This window comes from Plutella xylostella, chromosome 4 (genome assembly GCF_932276165.1).
Source record: "Plutella xylostella chromosome 4, ilPluXylo3.1, whole genome shotgun sequence".
Lineage (NCBI taxonomy): Eukaryota > Metazoa > Arthropoda > Insecta > Lepidoptera > Plutellidae > Plutella > Plutella xylostella.
The window spans coordinates 568,179-590,768 of record NC_063984.1 but is presented as its reverse complement, the minus strand read 5'-3'; the positions used below and the strand labels follow the sequence as shown (position 1 = coordinate 590,768).

The window sequence follows — 22,590 nt, the reverse complement described above, 5'->3', positions numbered from 1 at the left end:
TGGAAATCTGATCTAATTCGGTCCCTTTAGCTTTATAACCGTACTTAAAGATACATCTTAAATCCGATAACGAACTGACCTCTTTATAAAATACATTTCTTCCTTGGACTGTGAAGTACCTATAATAACATGATCGCAGTATAATCAGCTGTGCTACTTACATGCGAAATTCAATTACTACCCAATCATAACCTCAATTATAATTGGACTGCGCAGTAGGCCGGCTCATGACAGTCGATAAGGCACGTAAAGCTGTCAGAACAATGATTAACCTTTGAATGGCCGATCACTCGAGTCCAGCGGTCCAGCGCACTGCAGCGGGCAGTGATAGTGATAATGCCTCCACTGAGGAGTACCCACGACAATGGTACACAAATAGTCGAATGTGGGGTAAACGCAAGAAGCCGCCGCCGCCAGCCGCGGCCGCCGTCGCTCAGTTCCCCGACGCCCGCGGTGGAGGCCGCTCGCAAACACTACAAATACAATCAACAAACATCTCTCGACTAAAAAAAGTTTAGAAACCAACTGTGGCTGTGATAAGACTGTATGTGATAGTTTAGTTAGTTTTTAGTAAACGTGATTAAGGTGAGTTGGGCATATTTTGTTTCTTTTTGTTTTCTCCGTTCGCTGACACGTGTTCCGTGGATACAAAGTTCAACCGGCAATTAGCACTTTCCGTATTTTTGACTGCTTCGGAGTCTGCTACAGTTATGTCACTGATTCTGGGAAGCTGCTGCCTGTTTGTGGTTCAAAATCTTGGACTATAATTGCGGTATTCTTGTGCCGCGTCTTAACTTCAGCAATGGCGTTTTTTTACAGTTTCTGCGATTACCGAGCTATTCACTTGATCTTAATGGTAAACCGGTTTGCAAAAAAGTTTTATCTATTCTCTCAATAAAATTCTTGTTTTTTCGGAGTACTGGTTGTGTTGTAGGGGACAGCAAGGGCAGTTATGTAAATTGCTATTTAATTATAATTTTGTTAATTATTTCTAAACTATACTGTATGAATTTTAGCCATAACGTACAAAGAATTGGTTCATTAGCTTCATAATTGACTACAGGAAGATACGTTTCTAAGGAAAACGGGAATAAAAAACTCAGTAAAAATTATTGGGGGGTGTATCATATGTACTTACATAATAAGAAATGTATGTACTTAGGTACTTCACTTACTGAAATTTAACATTTATCGTCATCAGATAAGAGTATAGGAGTACCTTATAAAATTAGTTACTAAACTCATCTGTAGTCGCCATTACACTAGTAGTATCTTCACGATTAAATATTTATTTTAATATTTTATTGGCTCTAAAATTATAATTTCTAATGTAGTACACTTGGTGGTGCACGACCCGCCTCCCTCCAGGAATGGCACATGTTTTATTCAGCGTTTATTGCTAAACTCAATACCTGCACAAAATAATAAAGTTTACCACAACTCTTTATAATTTATAAATAGGAGCTCATTGCTTAAGCACATCCTTTGAGATTATTTTTAAAACTGAAAACCAAAACGTTTCTCTTTTTCGCAAACATTTGGTCCGCATATCTGTTGCATTGCATCGGATAGAAACTGAGCATTAAAAACTTTCAGCTGCATTTTTCGAAATGTGAAAGGTAAATAAACAATACCTACAGCCAGTGACGATAAACTACGGCTCGGTAAATCTGAAGTTTGCTGAATAAAGCAAACAAACCGGTGACAGTTCCCTCCCCGCCCCGCTCCCCGCTCGGACCTTGACCTGGATTTGTCTTTTTTATTTCGCAGTTTTTCTGATATTATGAAAACTAATAGTTGGAAGATAATATTGGTCAGTTGTCGTATGTAATATTGGATTGGTCCGACCTCGTATTATGGACATTTGTGGAAAGGTTCCCATTATTTTCTTACCAACTCTGCAATAACATAGACGTTCTGATTAAAAATAAAAGCTTTCCTATTTATCTTGTATTTATCCAACCTTTTTGGATGGCCTATTTTGCTATAAAAACTAAGATAGAAAGAATTTCTATTCGTCGTAAAATGAAACAAAAATTTTACAATATAGGTACCGTGTGACATTCGTTACTTACTAATAAAGACATTGCAAAGGTTGATGCGGTTACCAAGTTGATGTTATTTACAGCAATAAAATTATGAGTTATCTGGTTAGCGAGAAGGGTTATCGGGGTCGCGTAAAATGCAAAAGTCACCTCGTATAAATAAGTTATAACCAGACGCAGTTTTATTAGCAAGCAGCACATATTTTTGTACAATGTAGATGATGCATGTATATGCAATGTATATGCAGGATACCAATTAGGTTAGCTGTTGGACGAAATTGATTTATGAACTATTAATTTTACGTCCGTTTTGCTCACTCGGTGGCTAGTGGCTACGAGCTTCATGTTCACTATTTTATTCGGTTGTGTGAAGTTAAACGCGAACATTATGCATTTCTTGTCAGGTTTAACATCATTTTAATATCATCTTTTGATGGACATAGGAAACCCTCATAAGTATCAAAATTATGAACTTAACTTTTCTTCACAATAATGGAATCTCTTCCCATTACTAAGGCATCCTTTAAATGTTCTTGATAAACATATACCCAGACGCCTTAGTGTAGCGGTGATGATAGCCCCAACCCCGGGTTATCGAGGTCCCGGGGTCGACACCTCGCCGGCACAAACACGACATTGATCACTGATGTTATGTGCTAAAGGAGACTGTTATGCCATCACTTTATGATGCTTGGTTTTATGAAAATTATTAATATTATCTTTGGGGCATCGAAACCTGATTTTTCTCAGAGTGATAGACAGACATACGAGACGCTCAGGTGCCTTTATCCCTTACTATTACGCTCACCCTAATTTCTTCCAGGTCATCCCTATGCCAATAATTCTTCATCCTCAAACGGTAGCGCAAAATGACAATGTTGCAGTAATTAAATAATTCTCGTACTTATCTGAAAGTGACTATCGATAGTCGATAACCTGTCGATATCGACATTATCTGTAGCAGTCGCCGGCCGGATGTCGGTCAGTTGTAAACACTGCACTCAGTGACGGCATGGGCGAGCAAAGGTCGGCCTTATCCCCTCAGCTAACGTTACTGTCATTATTGACGACTGAAAACGGAAGTATGTTAGAAATAATCGTAAATTAAAAACCGTTGGTAGTTCGTAAAACATACATCAGATGAATTGAGAACATCGTCTTTGGAAGTCGGTAAAAAATTGCAATAACATTTGCATATTAGCAATCAAAATTGTGGCATTTTGGAGCGTAGGGCGTTTGCAAATAGTTAGAGCAGTTTGCAAACTTAAACGATGCATTTCGTACAAAGCGTTACGGTTTAAATATTCATCGATGAGAATTTGGCATTCTTGAAAGTAGAATATTGAAAAATCATTTTTCCATTGTACCAAACTCTTGTCAATGCCTAAGATAATATGCACGTTTTTATTCAAAACCTTACACATATAAATATGTAAATTTCATTATTCAGTCTTTCAGAGCCGTATTCATTATTTTGTTTCACTATGTATGTCAAATTTACCAACTGTAATAATTATAAAGTCGTATTAATATTAATAATATGACTATAGTAAAACAGCTGTCCTTAAATTCGTAGTTTAATTATTTTTTTATTATAAATACTTATGACTAATAACTTTTATCGATAGAAAAACGTAGGCGTACCTTTTCAATAATATTTTTTCTAGTAAGTTCATACAAAATATTTTCTTGCCAGGATACACTGTACAGTGTATCTAGTAGTCCGGGCAATGTGTCTAAGTTCCCTAGACAAGTCGTATAATTGAGTTAAACAGGTGATCGGTATCCCATGGCTGTGACATGTCATTACCGCGACCGTCCCACCCCCCATCGGGGCGCGGGTCACCTGCTGTATAACTACTCTAGAAATAACGTAACCTTTTACTTAATAAGTGCATTCTTGCTTGGTGTATCCGTTAAAAACTGTCTTTATTTTTTTTAATTAATCTTTAAGAAGTATAAAGTAACAAGTTAGGTGGGTGATGCAGAGTGCCATGAACTTGTACGTTGAGCTGGTTCATCGACCCATCACACCCACAGCTTGACTTTTGTGGATAAGTCACGTACCTACCTAGCTAAGATTTTATATCCTTCCTTACCGGATAGACGTATTGTTTGTGTAAATGAATATCGAATAACAAGATTAATAACATAAATAAATACTAACATATTTTTCTCCTAATCGGTAGTTTATACTTTTATACTTATGACCTTCAATTACATTGCGTAGGTACTTTTTAGGACAACATAATTTACTATGTTAAGTGCATTATAATTATAAATGTTGTTTATTATATTCGCGTTGCGTACATTACAATTACTTACAACTAGGTATAGTAGGTAAATTATAACCGCATCAAGCGGATCAGTTATCATGAACATTATTATATTTACTTACATATTTTTTAATTTATACATTTATAAACGTTTTAACTCCAATTACAGCCAGTTTAAATGTTAATGTAATGATGTCAATCATTAGGCACTGCGTACATGACCCAGTGTGTTTAGTGCGAAGTTATTATCACTTTGTAAGATTATACGGCTTAATACACTTTTAATCTATTACTATCGAAACAAAGTCCAGGCTTAATTCATTTTATAGTAATCTTATTTCTATGTAAAGCACGTGTGAGTCGTGTGACATGGTCAGAGATAATCACCATTATAACTTATAATACCTCTCACTATTTGACGAGTATAATAATATTAAAATAAAATAAAAACCCTAGCATATTGACCAGGAACTAAAGCTCTACTAGAGCCATACTCTCTACAAGATATTTCATCTCAGGTCTCGAAAAAACTATTCACTAGTAAAACTACTGGCGAGACCTGCCGAATAGAGCCTCTACACTCTCGTATTCGCTACCTCTCGTGTAGTTTTGTAGAGTCTGGAGCGTGCTTACCTAAGCTTCGTACTGCGTCAAATAGGTACAACTCTAACCTCTGTGGATCCCAATAACGCTGATGAGTCCTGAACGGCGACATCCACGGGCAAAGTCCGTGTTTTCGTTCCGAGAGCGCGCGCGTTGCGTCACCAGTGTCACCACTGAAACGCTCCGGAGGGTCACTCTAGTGTAACGAACCTACGAGAGCTGTGACGAAATCGGCTCACTTTACGCAACGAGATTGAGTCGTGGTTGCCGCAGCAGCTTGCCTAAACGGCGTTTTTGTGAGCTAGAGTGACCTTTCTGTTTGGGATCGGTGACAATTGACATCGTGGACTTCGCACCCTATTGTTGGGGTGTTGTTATGATGACACGCTCCCGAGGAGTTGGTATGGAGGTAAACGAGCAATACAGTACTGAGTTACGTTTCGAAAAAAATATGAGAAATTAATATATATCGTATGAACTCTTTATACCCTTCCTCACGATTATCTGCTTAAGTTTTATATTGTAATGAGCAAGTTCATTTAATTCATTGTGCTAGTGTAAGACTAGAATTCCTGCTTCACCCACGCCGCTGGAAACTTATCCTTCCAGTGTACAATTACACATACTTATCTTGTGGTCTTAAGTGACAGGCAGACACACAAATAGTCGTGATATAAGTAGTGCGTACCGCGTCCCCACTTCCCACCTGTTTGACCCAGACCCCAGACCTCCTGACATCACGTGTTGCTGTGATCTGCGATGTAACACCACGCTTCCGGTGACCAGAGACAATTCAAATACCTAGGTATACTTTGTTTATCTTTTTTTGATTGAATGGTACGCGATTGCTCAGACGATTTAAGCCGTAATTGGTTTCCCTGAAAAATTACGTTTTACTTCGTATTATTTTTAGATGATGATTGTTGATTGTTTTTTCCTCATGTACGGGTAATTCAAATTTTATAATTGTAACATTTAGTTTTGATTCCATTAATACTCATTTTCATCGCGACCAGCGATCGCAACAAGGAAATAGCCATGTTTTCCACAAATCCAGTTTTAGGAGACAAGTCTTCACCAAGTTAATGTTAGTGTTTTTTAAAATTTGCGAATCAAGTAGGTAGTTTATTAATTAATGTAGAACTGTTGATTAAAGCAATTGGATGCTTTAACAATCAGTATATCAGGTTTCCGAACTTTGATCTTTCTCACGCAAGGCACGGCGGGTCCGCGCTGCAATATGTTTTGGAAATTCAATACTAATACCTCATGCGCCTGCGCAGGTGCGGTTGTCACGCGAATGTATTCCGTATCGCTATTGACATAATAACATAAACATGAAACGTAATATTCCTATGTATCCTGTTTGAATTTGGAACGGTAACCCTACGTTACCTATTTCTGCAGTGGCGTTGTCGAACCTGCTGATAGTGATAGTGAGATCATTCAATAATAATTCGATTAATTACTTTTACGCAACAGAAGTATCAGATCTAAATACAACCTGATCTACAATACATATATTTTTTTGCCTCAACTCTCTTATCTTATTAACTATTGTATATTTTTCTTCTACGCTATACGCACCATTATATAATTGCTGACCTAAATTCTGCAAAGTGTACCAGTAACAAACATTTAAATTGTGCAACGGTCCACAAAATTACAGCAGTCAGGTGAACATTATTAAAGCTGACTATTGCCAAATTTATGTGGATATGCATAAAGCAATACATGAGTACGTAGTGTATAATAACTTGATAATTCAAGTCTGGCATACTTGATCTTGACTTCGGATTTAGGTCAGCAAAATCCCTTTTCTGTCCCATTATATCTACATCCAACCTACGCGACCGTATTTATATGAAACTAAATTCCATATTTAGTTTCATAAGTTTGTATTTTCGTTGATCAGAAAGAGCTTAATAGATTTGACCTATATAGAGGTACTTATCTCCAGATATTCCCGACAGGCCTACACCGAGGATAGTTTTGTATCTGTCCACACTAGCTACTAACCAACCTTGCATTATTTCACAGCCTGGACTGTAAACAGTGGAATGCCGCGACAGTCTCCGAGTGTGTGTCGTTATTTAGTGTAAGTCGCTAATTTTAGCGTCGGGGGCTCGCCATTGCCATGTGTTTGTTTCACGCGACGCAGAGTGACGACATTGTTAACGATCTTTCTGCGTCGAAACTTTCGTGTCTTATCGCTTATCGTAGATCTGTTCTGGCTAATGTAAGCCTATCTACTCTAGTGTCCAGTGTAGTGACCGCTTCAAAGGGTCCTGCGCATTGTGTAATTTCAGACTGATCCCCGATTTGCTACAGACACTGCCTAGTTACTTAACTATCTCTATGACCTAGTGGTTGATAAAGATAGTCTCTTGATGAAAATCCTCTGAGATAGTCTACTCATAAACCATAAACATACTTGAGATGATTTTTTGTGTGGCATGTAAAACTCGTCTTATATTTATACAAACCTGGTCTACAATTCTACGTCTGGAAGCTCTGCAGTACTCTGTTGTGTCCCGCATCTCATTGGGTTATGATTATGAGATCAATGAAACAGAGTGCTTTTATTGGGCATATATTATTATCTAAACCTAAACAGTTGGCTTATCTCAAAGAGATCGACGGTCGAGTATGGGTCTAAATGCGACTAGGAGAACAATACAAACGACTACTTTACATTAGAAATATATAATCCAATAAGCACGTGTAAATTGAACGATATGTACATGAAAGTGTGATACATCGACGAGGCCCCACGAGCAGATTATTATATCTCCTTAATTCCACCAAAAATATGTGATAAATTTTAATCATACTTTATAAGATAATTGTGAGGTGATTCATTTTCTTCGCAGAATGTTACGTTTTACCGTAGAAATCTGAGTAAAAGATCGTCATAATAATCGACTTGAATTTCCTTGTTATGTATAAGTTTGCTGTGAAAGTAAAATTTAATGTCATCTATGTATGGTTGTAATGTATTGATGTCTGTAGAAGTCTTTATCAGCCTATAGCAGTCCACTGCTGGACGTAGGCTTCTTGCAAAGCACGCCACTGGATGCGCTCTATAGCTTTCGGCGTCCAATCATTCATTACCTTTCGCAAGTCGTCACACATACCCCTAGCTGAAGGCCTACAATAAGTTTACTTGGTCGCGGTATCCGCTCCAGAACACATTTACCCCATCGGTTATCGGTTCATCAAAGTATGATTGTATAATGGAATCATCATCTGCGAAGACTTCCGTCTCCTTAGATATTCTATGTAATCAAAACATTTTTAAGATTTTCAAGCGTCTAATATTTTTTTTCTCTGTCCACAGGTCTCAGCGCAAAGACATGTTCATAGACGAGAATGAGACGTAAGTTTCTGTACTTATGATGAATTTAATTTATCTGTAAATTAAATTCATATTGTTTTAACCACCAGTGTAGGTAGTATATAACCGGGAGCTTCATTTCTATCTGATATTATTATCGATATGTGCTTATCCAATTTTCGACATTCTCCATCTCTCCCTAATTAATTGTTTTATAATCAAGATTAATATTGAATTTATCTATAGGTCAGCAGTAAGTACAAGCTAGATAACACGAGGATCCGGTTTACTGTAACTGGCGAGTGTTGTGGTTTATGATTTTATTTGTATGTATGTTCCGATATTTAGACGCCGTAAATCAGTTTTATCAGCCGATCCGTAAATAGCCGTTTGTAAAGCAATCTTGTTGTAATCAGTTAGCCACCTCCGAGACGGCTATGGAAGACCGGGGTATCGGAACACCTCACCGATAACCGATAATGCTCGTATAAATGTTATCGGCAGAGCTGTGACCTTATCACTAGGACCGCTTCTATCAGAGTGAGCGTTTGTGAGCAGTGTCGGTGTGTTTTCTTAATTTTCTTTTGTGCCAGTGTTTTGAATCTGGAATGGCGCGGAACCAGTGAGTTTTATTTAGTTTATTTTTCTTGTCTGTGGCTGTGCGCATTGAAAGGAAAACCTTGATTACACTTTTTTTAAACTCAAATGTAAAAGCAATTGAAAAGGAAATAAGGTACCTAGTTACTATCCATAAGTAGGTACCTATATTCAGCCACGAAAACACTTACTTATAGGTAGTAAAACTATTAAAACCGCTCATTATGAATATGATTGTTTAAAATTTAAATCCGGCAGACGATTATTAAATAATATGCACATTGCACACACAATCTTTTTTCGAAGATTAGCCGTTTTGCCAGCTAAATCTAAGACTAGCAGGCTAATCTTAGGTTTAGTTGCAAATCTAACATTAGCCGTAACCTGTACATAAATAATAATAATAAATCAATTTATTTTCAGATTATCAAATCCATACAATGTGTCCTTAGCCTATGTTAGTAAACAATATAGTCACAAACAAAATTAATTAAAATAATAACCAAAATGAAATAAGATGCATAATAAACATTGAAATAAAATGACAGGAAAAAAAAAAAGAATAATAAATAATAATCAGATAATACAGTAACATTTATATAAATTTAAAATGTCATTTATAAAAAGCATGCCATATAAACTATAAACTATAAAGGTTGTTTATTTTGTTTTTGCTGTATTATCAAAAGAATAATTGTCTATAAACTCAACACCAAAGCTTAATCCATGAATCTATGATGCATTACACAATCACTGGTTGGAATTACTTATCTTCATCGAAGTACTTATTCCAAGTTATCTAATGATTGAATTATTAACTTCAGCAGACAGCTTAACCCAAAACCGATAATAGTATTTTAGTGGAAAAGTTTCGATAACATATTTTTCAAGTCGGTATACAATTATGCATTATAACATACACTGTTATGAAAATCTAAGTGTAGTAGGTACAGAAGGTAGGTAATAATTGCTCATGGCATTTATTTAGTGGGAAAATACTAGGTACTTACACTTATTGGTACATAGTAAATAAGGGAAAAATACAATGAATCACAAGGTGACATTGTATGCCAGAGGAACTGTCGGTGACCTAAGTACTTACAAAGTTACATATTATTTTTCAACAGTACAGTTGTTTGTATACAGTATGACACAACTTAAATTTTGGCACCTGTATGAGATTTGTGATAGGGAAAATCCAAGTAAGGTAAAAAGTACTTATTACTTTACAATCAGAGACAAACCTTATGACAAAGTAGTTTTGCAGGCTTTATAGTTTAGCTTTGAGGCTAGTTCCATTAGAAAGTAGCATCGAAGACCATATTTTGCATATAAAAACTGTGACAAACACTAGATATAAATTTGGATTTGTCACCACAGCAACAGGATATGCCACTCGAAGAAACTCCATTCGGTATGACACCACCACCACCACCCATGTCATATGCGATGTCTCAGAGTCATTGGTAGCTTGTAGCTGTAACCCTGTCTCTGTGACCCAGTTACTCGTGTTCCTCCGTTTATACAGCGCGGACTCACTAACGACCACCGCACCGGCCAGTTCTCAATGACGGTATAACAACGTATTGGTATAGTTCCAATTTATTTCAAGATGCTTCAACACTTGTTTAACAGTTTACATAATGTTTGCATATTTTTATGCAACTGCACATTTTTACCCACAGCTGATTGGTGGTTGTGGCGTACGACCAGTGGGTTTACCACCACCGAACATTAAGCAGCGTCACTCGCTTTTCAAATTTGACCTAACTTGTATGGATCTGACTGACGTTTGACAGGCGAGCGGCACTGCTTGTGGATTGTTTAATTGCTAATGTGTCGGTGGTGGTACGGTAGCCGCGATAGGAAGAGGACAGCTAGATAGTTCGCCAATTCATGCCGTTTCGGTGCAACGTACCGGGTTTGTGTGCGAGATAAGTAATGGACCGGCACCCAACCGGTCGAGACGCCGCGATAACCACTTTCACTATGACGCCACGACCGCCTTCCGCATCGACTGTGCACCTTGACTCACTCGGCACAGAGATCAGTGTTGATTGCAGCGGTGGTCGGAGATGTTATGAAGGAGAGTGCTATTGAGCCGGCTCGCCGTGGATTGGCGCGAGCAGTTTGCGCGCACAAAGCAATTTTTACGTCTTTGTGTCCACTGTCCATTTGTCCAACTTGACGGCATTGTTTGATTGAGCGAAAACATATTTTTGTTTATGACATTGTTATTGTTACATGGATCATGGATGTGACTCACACGAATGCTAGTAAGTATAATTAAAACAAATAAATATAGCATGTGGTGAAAAACTGTTCTCTCTAGATCAAAGGCCATCGCCGAAACAAAGACTACAACAGTCATCACTAAGAACTCGTAACGTAGGAAACTATAATAAACTAAATATAAAGTTCTTTATTTACTACGTCACAAATATAGTTTTCTATCAACACCACTACACAATACAATACCTAATCCTCAGCCCACAGCGCATAAACCTGCGCTATAAAGTGCTAATAGACCAGTGTAATAGCGTCCGCAGTTTTTGCTTGGTTTTTTTCTGCAAGTCGCGCGCTGGTGCTGATCAAAGTCCGCGAGCGAGGTCGCTCCAAGGCCTGGCCTGATAACCGCAGACTGTGTTTACTTGCGAGGAAAATCACTACTAGCTATCAACAACACCGTTAGGCTTGTGTTTAGATAATGTTACTTGAGCATGTGATAGGTAGGAAAAAATAAATCAGTCTGTTGCATTACCAATTACCATTGAAAAATAATATTATACCTACCTAGTATGGTAACGTGGATTATACGATCAATTCATTCATTAATTATGAACCCGCATAGTACACAATGTCAAATATCAGTGGTAATACCCGTATACATATCGGCGGGATAGGGATACCCTCTTCCTAAGTTAGTTAGTTCCACGTTATTTCCTACTACTACTACCTCTGAAGGAATCTCGTGTCAGTTGTAAGTCTACTAAATTGGGATGGTTAGGTTTTGATGCTGAAGAGGCTTCGGTACACTTCTTTTCATCCCGAAATTAACACAAGAAACTTTTGAGGTGCCACCGAGCTTCGGCAAGATATTACCATGTGCACGACTTTCTTTCTGAAAATAGAAAAGCCACTCCTCTCAAGATTATTATCCCCAGTTGTTCCATAAAGGCTATTCTCGTCCGCACGTGTACGTTACATTCATATACAACATCCAATGTTGGTCATTTGGTCGACAGCATTTAATTAACAGTCTAATTGCCATGTCCATGCAATCAGTGGTTCAACTGTTGATTGATGCGAAGGAAAGCTTGGTTTGGTAGCTAAATATTATGTCTATTGTAGATGCATTCACAAAATATGTACATATTTTAAAATACGTAATAGTAGTTCTTTCCGATTAAGGTTTTTCTTTCTTTGTTCATTGCCTCCACAGTATACAGGATGTTAAAATCGTATACAGTAAGCCGAAAGGGGTTAACTCAGGGGGTTATTGTGAACAACTTTGGTTCTGAACGAAGTTCACTCAGTCACTTCACGTGTATTTTTAACCGACTTCAAAAAAAGGAGGAGGTTCTCAATTCGTCGGGATCTTTTTTTTTTTTATTATTACTTGCTTACTATACCACTTTTGCAACACCATGTATGAAGACGACTTTGTTTCAGCATTTTATAAACGCTAAACAAACATAACGTAGCACTTATTCTTTGTATTGTTTATCTGAGGTTAAGCACCTCATAAACTTGCTTTGTATACCTACAAAAGGTGAAAAGTTGTTTTTTGTTTTTAACTTTGTAACGTAACTGTAGTCAGCTTTATTTAACGGAGTGTGAAAAGTTTTCTTTTATATATTAACAGAGAGTGCAACCGTGCATAATTTGTGAATAATTACAGAAAAAGGCCATTAAAACAAAGATAATGATAAAATACAGAGATGGATATTGCTGTATGCTGTCAACTGCTGTCCCAAGACCCTAAAATGGGAGAGATACGGGCACACTTGATAAATCATTGTTGAAAATGCAATAACTTTCAGTGATATTTCATGGGCTCGGGGCTCGGGTGACGCTGCGCCGCAGTCTCAGTGCAGCGCGCTGGCTGATGACAAATCAGAAAAGTAATGAATCTTCATAGAAACACTGCGCTGCACTTCATAATAATAAAAATTTATAAAAAATAATATATTTTTTCTCCTGAGTTAGTAGATACAGACAGGATTTCTATATCATCCTACCAATCTCTTATTTGTGGTCTGAGATCGGTGTATTGGGTAGGCCTGTAAGAGCCCGGCATTGGATACTTGGTGGCTGATGATGAATGATGATGGTTCTATTCTAATCTATCTGTGCGCTCCAATCTCATGAAATACAGAGATTGCTATAGCCTTTACCCGGATGCTGTCACAACTTTATAGTTGTTTTAGTTGGCTATATGATGTCGCCCTGGCACCTGCCTAGTCCCTATATCTCGTTAACAGCTTCTGACCTGACCATTGGCCTGCGTTCCCTACCATCGGAACATAAACCTTTATGTTTATATGGCGGTAAACAATCAGAAGCGTCCGTAGTCGAGCGGGCCTCAGTGATCGTAACTGATCGCTGAGGTTAAGCAACAACTGACACGGTCAGCCATTGGATGGGTGACCAATTTCAAGTGGTGCTTTTCTGGACGCTTCCGTGCTTCGGACGGCACGTTAAGCCGTGGGTCCCGGTTGCTGCTTCGGTAGCAGTCGTTAAGCCTAGTCAGAGGCCTTCGGGCGGCTTGAAAACATCTGACAGTCGGGTTGCCCACTTACCCGACAACTCTCTCAGCACAAGCTTGCTTGTGTTGGGGTCCACCAACCCGCACTTGGCCAGCGTGGTGGACTAGGCCTAAACCCTTCCTTCATTGGAAGGAGACCCGTGCCCCAGCAGTGGGGACGTAATGGGTCGTGATGAAACAATCAGATTCCATCCGCCAAGCTGGCTCACTGCCCCCATTGCTCCCGCTCGCGCATGCGCCGACGGGGTCACGGTCGCGGCGCCACTGACCTATCTACACATTCAGCAGCACTGTATGTAATGTACAGTGAACAATAGAGATAACTACCCACCACCAGCCAAACAGTTTCATCCTAAGACTGATGGGTGGAGGATAGATAAATCAAAGAATATTTATTGATATCTATCTACATACAAACAAATTTTATTGATTAAGATTATTGGGTCACATATTACTAGTCAGTGGGTTTTAAAATGAAAGTGCTTGTGCTGGGTGTAAACATTTCTCTGGCTGATTATACAGTCAGCATGTACCGTGTAGTCGACAGCATGCTGATGAAGCCAGAGCACACTCCAACTTCACACGTAAACGTTATGCAGTTAGGGTGAAATTGGCAAGTTCTGGAGAATCGTAGCTTCAGGGGCTTTCTTGTTGGTCGGAGCGACGTTCCTTGTAATATTGTTAGTTAATTTATGTTGAAAGTTCGAGTGCCGGCTCAGTAGCCCTACTCTTGGCACGCAATGTATTGGTTTCATCTTGCCTTCTCGCCATTTGGCACTCCCGAAATCGACGGTGGCGCCATCTTGTCTTAACTATTGAGCGGTTTTCCGTCGAAAACCATCAAAATCGAGTCCAACTTGTGAATTGGCACTCTTGACAACCTTTTTGACAGATGTTATTGTGTTCATTCTTGTGTTTAGGCAAGTCATTTAGGCAAGAACAAATAAACAACTTTTGAGTGGAGATTTGTGAATAAAATAGTTAAATTATAGCTCGTTTGGCGCTACAATGTACAGGAAATTTAAGTACAATGTGTACCATCGCTCTTACGATAAAGGAAAACATCGTGAAGGCAACCTGCATGTCTAGATTTCGCACATCTAGATAATATGTGAAACCCATATGTAATGGCTCGTTTGGTACAACAATTTACATAGGATTTAAGTGAAATGTACCTATATTATCCCTCTTACGATAAAGAAAAACTTCGTGAGACAAGATATCTAGGCAAGAACAAATACATTAACTAACAATTTGTGAGTGGAGATTTGTGAAAATTGTGAATAAAGTAGCTGAATTATGTCTTGTTTGGCGCTACAGTGTACATGAAGTTTAAGTAACAATGTATACCATTGCACTTACGATGAAGGATAACATCGTGAGGCAACCTACATATCTAGATTTCGCACATCTAGATAATATGTGAATCCATCATCCCGCAGTGGACCAGTATGGTGGGAATAGCTCGTTTGGCGCTACAATTTACTTACATGGTTTCTAAGTTAAATGTATACCATCCCGTTTACGATGAAGGAAAACATTGTGGCAACCTGCATATCTAGAGTTTTCATATCTAGATTATAATGTGAACCCACCAACCCGCAGTGAACCAGCATGGTGGGAAATGGTCCATGCATAGGAAAGCAGTTTAGACGTTAGGGAAATGTACAATGGTTCCATTCGAGATAGCCAGGTGCAGGTACTTACACCCCCGCAGAGAATATAATAGAGCAGCCCGTTAAGCCACAACACCCGGATTGGTGGGAGGATCCACCATTTACTATGGAGATGAACCACCTCTACCAGCACCTCTACATGCCTAAATACTATAGTATCTTGTAAATATTTCAGTACATAATCAAAAAGATTTAAAAATAAAAACATATGTAAGTTTCAGAATTCTTTATCTTTATAATAATACCGACATACTTTAGTAGAATAATAATTTCACCACCACTGTTGAAATACTTACAAACTTATAATAGCCCGCTTCTCAATCAAGAGATGCGGGTTCGAATCCCGGCGCTGACATGTACCAATGAGTTCTTTTAACTTAAGTACAATGTATACCATCGCTCTTACGGTGAAGGAAAACATCGTGAGGAAACCTGCATATCTAGATCTAGCACATCTAGATATGTGAACCCACCAACCCGCAGTGGACCAGCGTGGTGGGAAATGGTCCAAGCTTAGGAAGGCAGTTTAGACCTTGGGGATATGCACAAAGGTTCCATTCGAGAGAGCCAGGTGCAGGTACTTACACCCCCACACAGAATAGAATAGAACATAGGAACACTTTTTCTAATATTATTCAACATTTCTTAAAACAAAAATGTTCATATATTTAAATCAACATAGGTATTACCTAATATAAAATAATATTTTAGTCACAGGAAATATAAATTTCTACTTAAATCATCACATCATCCACTACTGCACAACAGCATCTGGACCCATAACTAGTGACGATGGTTATGGGTCTAGATGCCCTTAACTTTGTATTTCTTGATAACTGTTGCGCAATTTCTATGAGGATATTGACTCCATCACGGGCAGCTGCTGCAAGGTCCCCTTTAGGCTTTAGGGCATTAGCCCATGCTGTCAGCAGTTCGGCCTCTCCCTGCTTTTCCTCTATGGCCATCACTCTGTCTACTTCTACATCAACTTGGTAGCGGCGGCTGGATCTATGCTGTGAGGTGCTGTGAGGATGAGCTGAGCGGCTTGATAGTTTAGGCCTGGGTATGATGCACCTCGACTTTAAGTATGTTATGATCCTGCCATTTACCACAGCAGTCCTCAGTCTGAAAAAAATAATTACACATTAAACATTAACTAACATTTAAAATAAAATGTTTTTCTTTCCAATACTTAATATTTAAAAAAAGTAATGAAGTATGATTAGTGGGTCATCCTGGGGGATTTTAGCTTACGGGGATTTTAATTTGGTAGTCATAACAAAATGAAAAGTAAACTTAAGATTTTAACTTACTTTACGTTACGTCTATCTTATCAAGACCCTTCGACCGCATTTAAGGTCGAGGCCATTGATGTTATTTTCTCATAATTTTAACTTCCCTAGGTCGGTCTTAAGAAGATCCCTGGCCATTCCTGGGTAACTTTCTAGATATTCTACAAGTAATTTCGTCTGGCGGCACGACGGCCGAGTTGCGGAACTCTGTGGGGAAAAACTAGGTTCATTATGATGATCATAGTGGATATACAGATGATTCTAACACGTTTGGTAACTGAACAACTTACCATAATATTGGTTTTTAAACTTTTTACGTTGTTACTTATTATGAAAATCCACCGACCGGCCATGACAACAAGAATTTTAATGACAATTTGTTTTTTTTTTCGTTTTCATTCATTCTTTCACAGAGTAACTGTCAAAATTGACTCACAATCCAACACAAGTTAGAACCAATTCGAATTAGAACACGATCGTGAGCCAATTCATGTCGGGAGTGCCAAATCTAACTTGAAATTGCCATAAACTTGTGTTCGATCTTAACACAATATGAATTTACGTCTTGCGTGCCAAGAGTAGGCCTACAGTTGGTTCGTTCGCAGTTAAAATCTGCATCACATACACACATATTTCACACATACAAATCAATTCCAGGTGCAATGTCATATCACTGACACGATATAATCTGTGTTCGAATTACGAATATGGTTGACTATAAGTAGTCAGTAAAAAAATTACAAGGTCTGCAAAAATTACATCCGCATCCGATCCGCAATCATTTAAACATTTACATATTTATGAATCAATTCCATCTCTAAATTTATTTATTTACAATTTAGTTTCACGTTAAACTGCATACTAGGTCGCGGCCGCTCGACTCGTCTGACCTATAAGCTGAACATTCACGGCCTTTTCCGCATCTAGATATGTCTTACATTATCCTTTATGTCGATTTTTTTCTTCTAATTGATATATTTAGTCTAGAGTTGACAACGTTTTAGCGCTAGGCTAAAGGCTAGGTAAGTGGTACGCCTTGGGTTTTGACCTCAGCTTACTGTATTTTTACATGATCAAGGTTTGTTAAATTATTCTGATTTATTGATATAATTTTTATAGTTTTCCTTGTTTTCCTATATCGTGTTTTTTGCATTTTACTAGCACATTTATAACTGCAATAGTGCCATTTAAAATACATATTTAGATTTAGGTAGGTATCCTTAAGTTTAAGGATGATTAGCACTAAAATTATTGTTAACCCAATTAAATCTTTATGACTGCTCGTTTATTTATTCAGTACGTTATTTAACTGCCTATATTCCACTGACATAAATTAAATGATATAAATTTTACAAGCCATTAGTGCTCAATTAAAAACACTAGAACACCTTGAAATCTAATATTAAAAGTAGTTTTACCGTGTAAGGTAAGTTAGGCAATGCATCTACGAATGCCCTGTGCCCTAGGCTCTGCACTTGGTATTCTTGGTACCTAGACTACCTAGGCATGCTAGATATGGAACTTGCAGGTGCAACCTCGCTTACGTACGTAGCGACACTTCCCGACATACGACACTCGCTGTACATAGAGGTACATACAAAACTATGAGCACTTGCTTAATTATAAGTGGGTTAGTGGTACATACTTTAGTATCTCTTGGGTATTTATGCGTCAAGATGCAGAACTATTTGTTAGACGTAGTTATACATATAAGCATAAGCAACTGCTAATAGTAGAATGATTGACCTATAAAAATACCTTAAAATTTCGTACCTAGGTAACTCAAAATCTTGCTGGTGTGTATATTGCATATTGGTTACCCAAAGATGTAAAGGTAACAGCGAAGTTTGAAAACACTGAAAAGTCAATCGACAAACCATGCACCCCTTTTCCACCGGCGACATGGGTCAAAGCTTTCTCAGTCCAGATTGCCAGTCACCTCTACCACACTCACATGACTCCCTCTTGTCCTTAGGCCGGAGTCGTGGTGGGTGTCGGCGGCGCTGCGGGCGGTGCGCGCGCTGGCGCTGGTGCTGGACGTGCTCACGTTCCCCGCGCACCTGGCGCTGCAGCGGCCGTGGAGCAAGCGCGCGCTCTCCCGCCGCATCAAGGTGCGTGTCTCTCTCTCCTACAGGATACCTGTTCTGATGATACCCAAATCGCCGCAATTGACCTCAAGATCGAAGACGTGGCTTAATGGTACTACAGCTGTCGAGCAGGCTTAAGGCGTAAAGGTCTGACTGTTCAATTTAACAGTGAAGTAGTTAAGGTTTTCTTGTCTAATACGGTTTGCTTTGGAAAAGGTTATCTTGCAATGGTTGACATAGTCTTTCCACAATTAAACTACTGTTGTTGCTTTAGTGACACTTCATCTCTTCTTGCAACCATCAATTGTACCTACTATGCAACAGCATGCCTTCTTCCCAAAACACCTAATAACCCCTGTTTCTCCTCCCGCAGGCGCGCATAATCCAGTCATCCGACAGCAGCATAACAGTCCGTTCGATCGCGGAGCCGTGCGCGTTGCACGTGCGTCTTGTCCGCGACGGCGTGACGTCCATGGAGGCCATGCTGCGCGCGGTGGCGGCGAGGTGGGGCAGCCGGCCCTGCCTCGGGACTAGGACTGTGTTGAGTGAGGAGGACGAGCCGCAGCCTAATGGGAGGGTGTTTAAGAAGGTGGGTTGTGTAGTTGCAATATAATGTGAAATACTAGCTTTTGTCCTCGAGCTATGCTTCGCATTTTTAAGGCCTCAGGTGCCTTGAGCGGTCTCCTGGGTGCCTGCCCGCCGCGTAGATGTTTTTCGCCGCTGACAAACGAAATCACAATCGCCTATGGGTATCCGCTCAACACAGAAAAGGCACTAGAGTGCTTAATGTCTCTCATAATATGGGAAAGATGAGAGTCGATTCTGTGTGATACAATTTTTTCCTGACTGTCTTGACGTTTTCAGTCAGACTTTGTTTAGTTTTCGTTAATTTGATGCACTTCCCACTGACATTACACCTTCCTTCCCCAGTTCAACATGGGCGAGTACGTGTGGCGCTCCTACGCCGACACGGAGCGCGAGGCCCTACAACTGTCTCGCGGGCTGCGCGAGGCCGGAGTGCCCCCCCGGCAGAGCGTCGTCATGTTCGCCGAGACGCGCGCCGAGTGGATGATCGCCGCGCACGCCTGCTTCAAGCAGAGCATCCCCGGTGAGTTAAAGAGAGAGTAAAAGAGAAAGTAGATGGCCATAAGGATCTACAAAACCAAGTGACAGTCAAATCAGGCGTATTGTAGGTTAATTTACATCAGTTTTACCTATGCGCAGATCAAGGCATTTCTAAGCCCCCTTGGACGTGCAGGGCGCTTGCGCATGCGCTGACGGTAGACCGTCAGTTTTAGCATTGACGCGGTCCAACTGGCCTCCGCTGCTTCGAACGGAGCGAGGCCGTTATTATTCTGAATCTCTTACCAACTTCAAACTTCCTTCAAGGGCTTAGCATAGCCGCTATTTTGAGCTTATACCTCATCTAGCCCCACACTCACCTAACCCCCCCTATCCCACCACAGTGGTAACAATCTACGCGACGCTGGGCGACGAGGCGATCGCGCACGGCATCAACGAGACGGAGGTGGGCACCGTCATCACCACACACGACCTGCTGCCCAAGTTCCGCAAGATACTCGCAAACACGCCCAAGGTATGTGGTCAACTGTATGATAATTTTTATACTTTTTTGCACACAATAAAACATAAGTTAAGTATATACTTAACTTATGTTTTATTTTGGAAGATATCATCCAGACAACCGTTGTAGACACAGAGTATACACTACTAATTATGCCACTTTTTGGAGCAAGAGGTCCGCTTCGCTTTATGAAGCTTTCCTGTTGGAATTTAGAGATAAAAAGTAGCCTATAATATGTTAATCCAGGGTGTCAGCTTCCTACATACCAAATTTTATGATAAACATGTGTAACAAACATTATTACTCGCAATCTTTCGCGCTTATAAAGTGAATAGGATTGAAAAGTAAACAGACCATTTCTTGCTCCTAAAACCCATTGATCTGGTAGATAAATCTCACACTGTGGCATATCTATTTATTGGATTTCATATCAATGGAATTATAAAAGCAAACACTCCTATTCACAATACTAGTACAACAAAAGTGGTGTCTAGTTCGACCCAGCATAATATGCTTCCTGTTTTATATAACTTGCTACACTATGTATAACCCTCATGTTCCGTCTTCCAGGTGACAACAATCATCTACATGGAGGACCAGCTGAAGACCACGGACACCACCGGCTTCAAGGAGGGCGTGCGCATCCTGGCTTACAAGGAGGTGCTCAAGATGGGACAGAACTCCAAGTTCGGTATGTTGTAGACTTATTGTTACTATGTCGGTGACATACACAAAAGCTATACTAGGGTGGTCACCGTGGGTGGTGAAATGACGTGACATTTAACTAGGTACGAGTATATGGTTCAAATGATGCTCTACTGTCATGGTCAGTCAACGATGCTAATTTGACTGGCAAATATTGTAACCACTGTGCCAAAACGTAATATTTAGCGAGTATTAACCTGGAAACTCTAAGAAGCGTAGATTTCAATATTGCAGTTGCAAATCTATATCTGTCTTTTGAGTTTGACACTACAAATTTACTTACTATCATTATATAAAGAAAACATTTCTCTTTCCCACAGAGCCCGTCCCCCCCTCCCCCGACGACATCGCGATCATCATGTACACATCAGGCTCGACGGGCGTGCCCAAGGGCGTCCAACTGTCGCACCGCAACATGCTGGCCACGCTCAAGTCCTTCGCGGACGCCGTGCCGATACGTGACGGGGATTTGCTGATGGGCTTCCTGCCGCTCGCGCACGTGTTCGAGTTGCTGGCCGAGACGCTGTGCCTGCTGGCCGGTGAGTGCGTGTGTGTGTGTGTGTGTGTATGTGGGGCCTCTCCCAGTATGAGCCAAAACATTCTCTTCGTCCTTCCAAATGCAACCAGCACCAGCTACAGAATTATAATTGACATTAGTTGTATGTATATAAATGTCACTGCATTCGCAAGATAATTAAGAAACCCTCCATTGATAGTGGTGCCCCCTATAAACCGCTTCATCAAACGTATATCGCCATCTACATACCGCTTACAAAGGAATCTTCTTCAAAATATGTACTAAATAATCATATATCTCTGTACAGGTGTCCCGATCGGCTACTCCACCCCACTGACCATGCTGGACTCTTCCTCCAAGATCATGAAGGGCACCAAGGGAGACGCCACCATCCTGCGACCCACCTGCATCACCACCGTACCGGTCAGTATTGGCTTTTAATAGCTTGGTCTTATATGGGTTAGGATACGTGCGACAAAACCTAAAATATTGTTATCTCACCTCGTGCGTCCCTAAGAGCAAATGTGACTTAAAAATTTGCCACAGCTAATTAATTGCGCTTGCCATCACAACGGCTTCGCTAAATAACTGAATCCCACCACCACTATTTTTCCAATTCCACTAGCTACAGCTTTCTGATGTGTTATTAACAACACGTTACTTACAAATCCACGCTCAAACGTAATTCCACACCATCAATCTAAACCCCCCATCCCTATTCCAGTTGATAATGGACCGCATCTGCAAGGGCATCACGGACAAGGTGACCCGCAGCGGCCCGCTGGCCAGCGCCTTCTTCAAGTGGGCCTACACGTACAAGGAGACCTGGATGCGTAGGGGTTACGACACGCCGTTCTTGAACAGATTCGTGAGTGTTTGTTTTACTATTTCTACATCTTTACATCTTTAAATTATTGCTATTTAAGAAATTTAACACCAAACTGCAATGCAAATCGCAAAAACGTCTTACTCACACGCGCAGGTATTTTATATCGACGTAGGTAGGTTTTATTCGTAGTTTTCTGTATAATCATAAAAAAAACATGCTAATAAAATCTTAAGAAAATCGATAATTCGTTGTATTTACAACTTTTAAATGTGA

The 22,590-nt window shown here is 39.8% G+C and overlaps 1 protein-coding gene and 1 long non-coding RNA gene across 8 annotated transcripts in view; one reads left to right on the top strand and one right to left on the bottom strand.

The window, feature by feature from the left end:
• LOC105384797 (long-chain-fatty-acid--CoA ligase 4) overlaps window positions 1-22,590 on the top strand; it is a 34,400-nt gene that overhangs the window by 5,381 nt on the left and 6,429 nt on the right. For 2 of the 6 annotated variants that reach the window (XM_048631464.1, XM_048631460.1), the window contains exons 2-10: window positions 8,265-8,303; window positions 18,570-18,705; window positions 19,055-19,270; window positions 19,612-19,789; window positions 20,148-20,278; window positions 20,837-20,957; window positions 21,292-21,510; window positions 21,796-21,911; window positions 22,213-22,356. In XM_048631464.1, the coding sequence (XP_048487421.1) occupies window positions 8,281-8,303; window positions 18,570-18,705; window positions 19,055-19,270; window positions 19,612-19,789; window positions 20,148-20,278; window positions 20,837-20,957; window positions 21,292-21,510; window positions 21,796-21,911; window positions 22,213-22,356 (1,284 nt within the window). In that variant the 5' untranslated portion in view covers window positions 8,265-8,280. Of the gene's footprint in view, window positions 1-431; window positions 586-7,468; window positions 7,473-8,264; window positions 8,304-8,464; window positions 8,884-18,569; window positions 18,706-19,054; window positions 19,271-19,611; window positions 19,790-20,147; window positions 20,279-20,836; window positions 20,958-21,291; window positions 21,511-21,795; window positions 21,912-22,212; window positions 22,357-22,590 lie in introns of those variants that run through there. The other 4 variants (XM_048631467.1, XM_048631473.1, XM_048631475.1 and 1 more) reach the window with 4 other exon arrangements.
• Window positions 16,006-17,182, bottom strand: LOC119694663. 2 transcript variants are annotated; one of them, XR_007267991.1, is made up of 3 exons: window positions 16,885-17,182; window positions 16,616-16,801; window positions 16,006-16,427 (listed from the first exon to the last, which is right to left on the bottom strand). It is a non-coding gene; the product is annotated as an uncharacterized LOC119694663 (long non-coding RNA). The 2 variants fall into 2 exon arrangements; XR_007267990.1 differs by having other exon boundaries at window positions 16,616-17,182.